General features: G+C 57.1%; 1 protein-coding gene across 1 annotated transcript; it reads right to left on the reverse strand.

Annotated features, from left to right (window-relative positions):
• Window positions 1–19: 19 nt before the first annotated feature.
• On the reverse strand, window positions 20–623 carry SPRG_13284 (hypothetical protein; the record flags this gene model as incomplete). Its single annotated transcript, XM_012352298.1, has 1 exon — window positions 20–623. A coding segment is annotated over one exon (604 nt), but the record flags the coding sequence as incomplete, so codon positions are not given.
• Window positions 624–1,558: the final 935 nt, after the last annotated feature.

Below are 1,558 nucleotides of genomic sequence, written 5' to 3' on the forward strand. Positions count from 1 at the left end.
CCGTCCATCTTGCAGAGACGGCGGCTCTTGGACGACGGGTGCGAGTCGTGCAAGTCGTTGAGGAGGTCGAGCGGCGCCTGCTGGTGCATGAACTCGGACGGCGGCTTGAGCTCGATCTCCGAGAGGTCGCACTCTTCTTCGGACGTCATGTCGAGGAGCGTATCGAGGGGCGACGAGTCGAGGAGGTTGAGCGTCATGACGCCGTCGTCCGTGCCGTCGAGCGAGTTGGCGCGGAGCTTCTCGGGCATCTCGTCGGCCTTGTCCATCAAGAACGAGTACAGAATCGACATTTCGCTGTTGTCGAAATCTTCCTCGACGTTAAAGTCGACGTCGTCCTTGTCGTCGTCGAGAATCGCGCAGTCAAGGAGGTCGTCGAAGCTGCCGACGTCCACATCTTCCATCGACGCAGGCGCGAGCGACTCCATGAGCGGCTCGGGCTTGGTCGAGAGCTCGTACTTGGGCGCATGGTTGTTCATCATCATAAAAGGTGGCACCATCTCATGGTGGTGCATCATGGGCTTGGCCATCGACGTCTGGTACATGTTGCCTTGGTTGGCGTACCCCTGCTGGAGGCGGCTAAAGCTGCCAACGAGGGGCACCGAGGCTTCCATCGGGCGACACATCGCGATCGGGTTGCTTGGTGTTAAGGAGCGGTCACTGCCGAGCTCAAAATAGACAAATGCTGGAAATCACCGCCGACGATGGCCCCATCCAGTGTATACTTTGCTTAAGACAGAAGTTTCGAGCCAGAATCTGCGAAATTTTAATGGCAGCGGCGCGCTCAATCCTCCCATATACTAGAGGTTTGTATGCAATACCGCGACCTTTAAAAAAGAGAAAAGGGCAGCTGGCGTGGCATCTCGTCGTGGCGATTTAAATTATTTTCACGCCCGCTTACTCAAGCCGTGTGTTTATAGCGTAATTTATTGGAATGTTTTATGCGAGCGGCAGGTGCAGAGAAATGCAACCTGAGCACAAAGATGCGTCAACGCACTCGTCACTGGTGGCGACGTGGGTGCTGCGGTCGTCGAGAAGCCGTCGCCTTTAGAGAGGCAGCGACACGGCGTAGCGAGGTGCAAAAGGCAGCGGCGAGCAGGAATTGAACTCACGAAGGAGCGATCGCGCCGTCATCGGTCCAGCGCCAGCAACGTGCGCCCGACGATGTCCGAGACAGGTGCCATCTGACACCGTGTAATCGTGCGGGTGACGTTTCCACCAATCAGAGCTTGGGTGCAAGGGGCCTCGCATGTGATTGGTCACATGAGATTTGTAGCAAGCAACGGGGTTTCCGTCATCCGCCGCGACGGGCGTGGGCGCATTTTTACGTGACGCTGGCGCGTCATGAAACCTCCACCAATCCGATGACGCTCTGGTCACGCGAAGGTTCCTCGAAAGCGACCGCGACAGCAGGACAGCCGTCCATTTGTCCATTTGTGCGCGCTTCAAGAAGACGAGCCGTGGACGGTGGACGTCGGACACACTTGAAGTTGTAGTATACAGGTCCGAAGAGGCGGTTGTGGAGGTTGCTACTGATTGATGGTGGGGAAAGGGCGCTCGT

Source organism: Saprolegnia parasitica, assembly GCF_000151545.1.
Source record: "Saprolegnia parasitica CBS 223.65 unplaced genomic scaffold supercont2.96, whole genome shotgun sequence".
NCBI classification, from domain to species: Eukaryota; Oomycota; class Saprolegniomycetes; order Saprolegniales; family Saprolegniaceae; genus Saprolegnia; species Saprolegnia parasitica.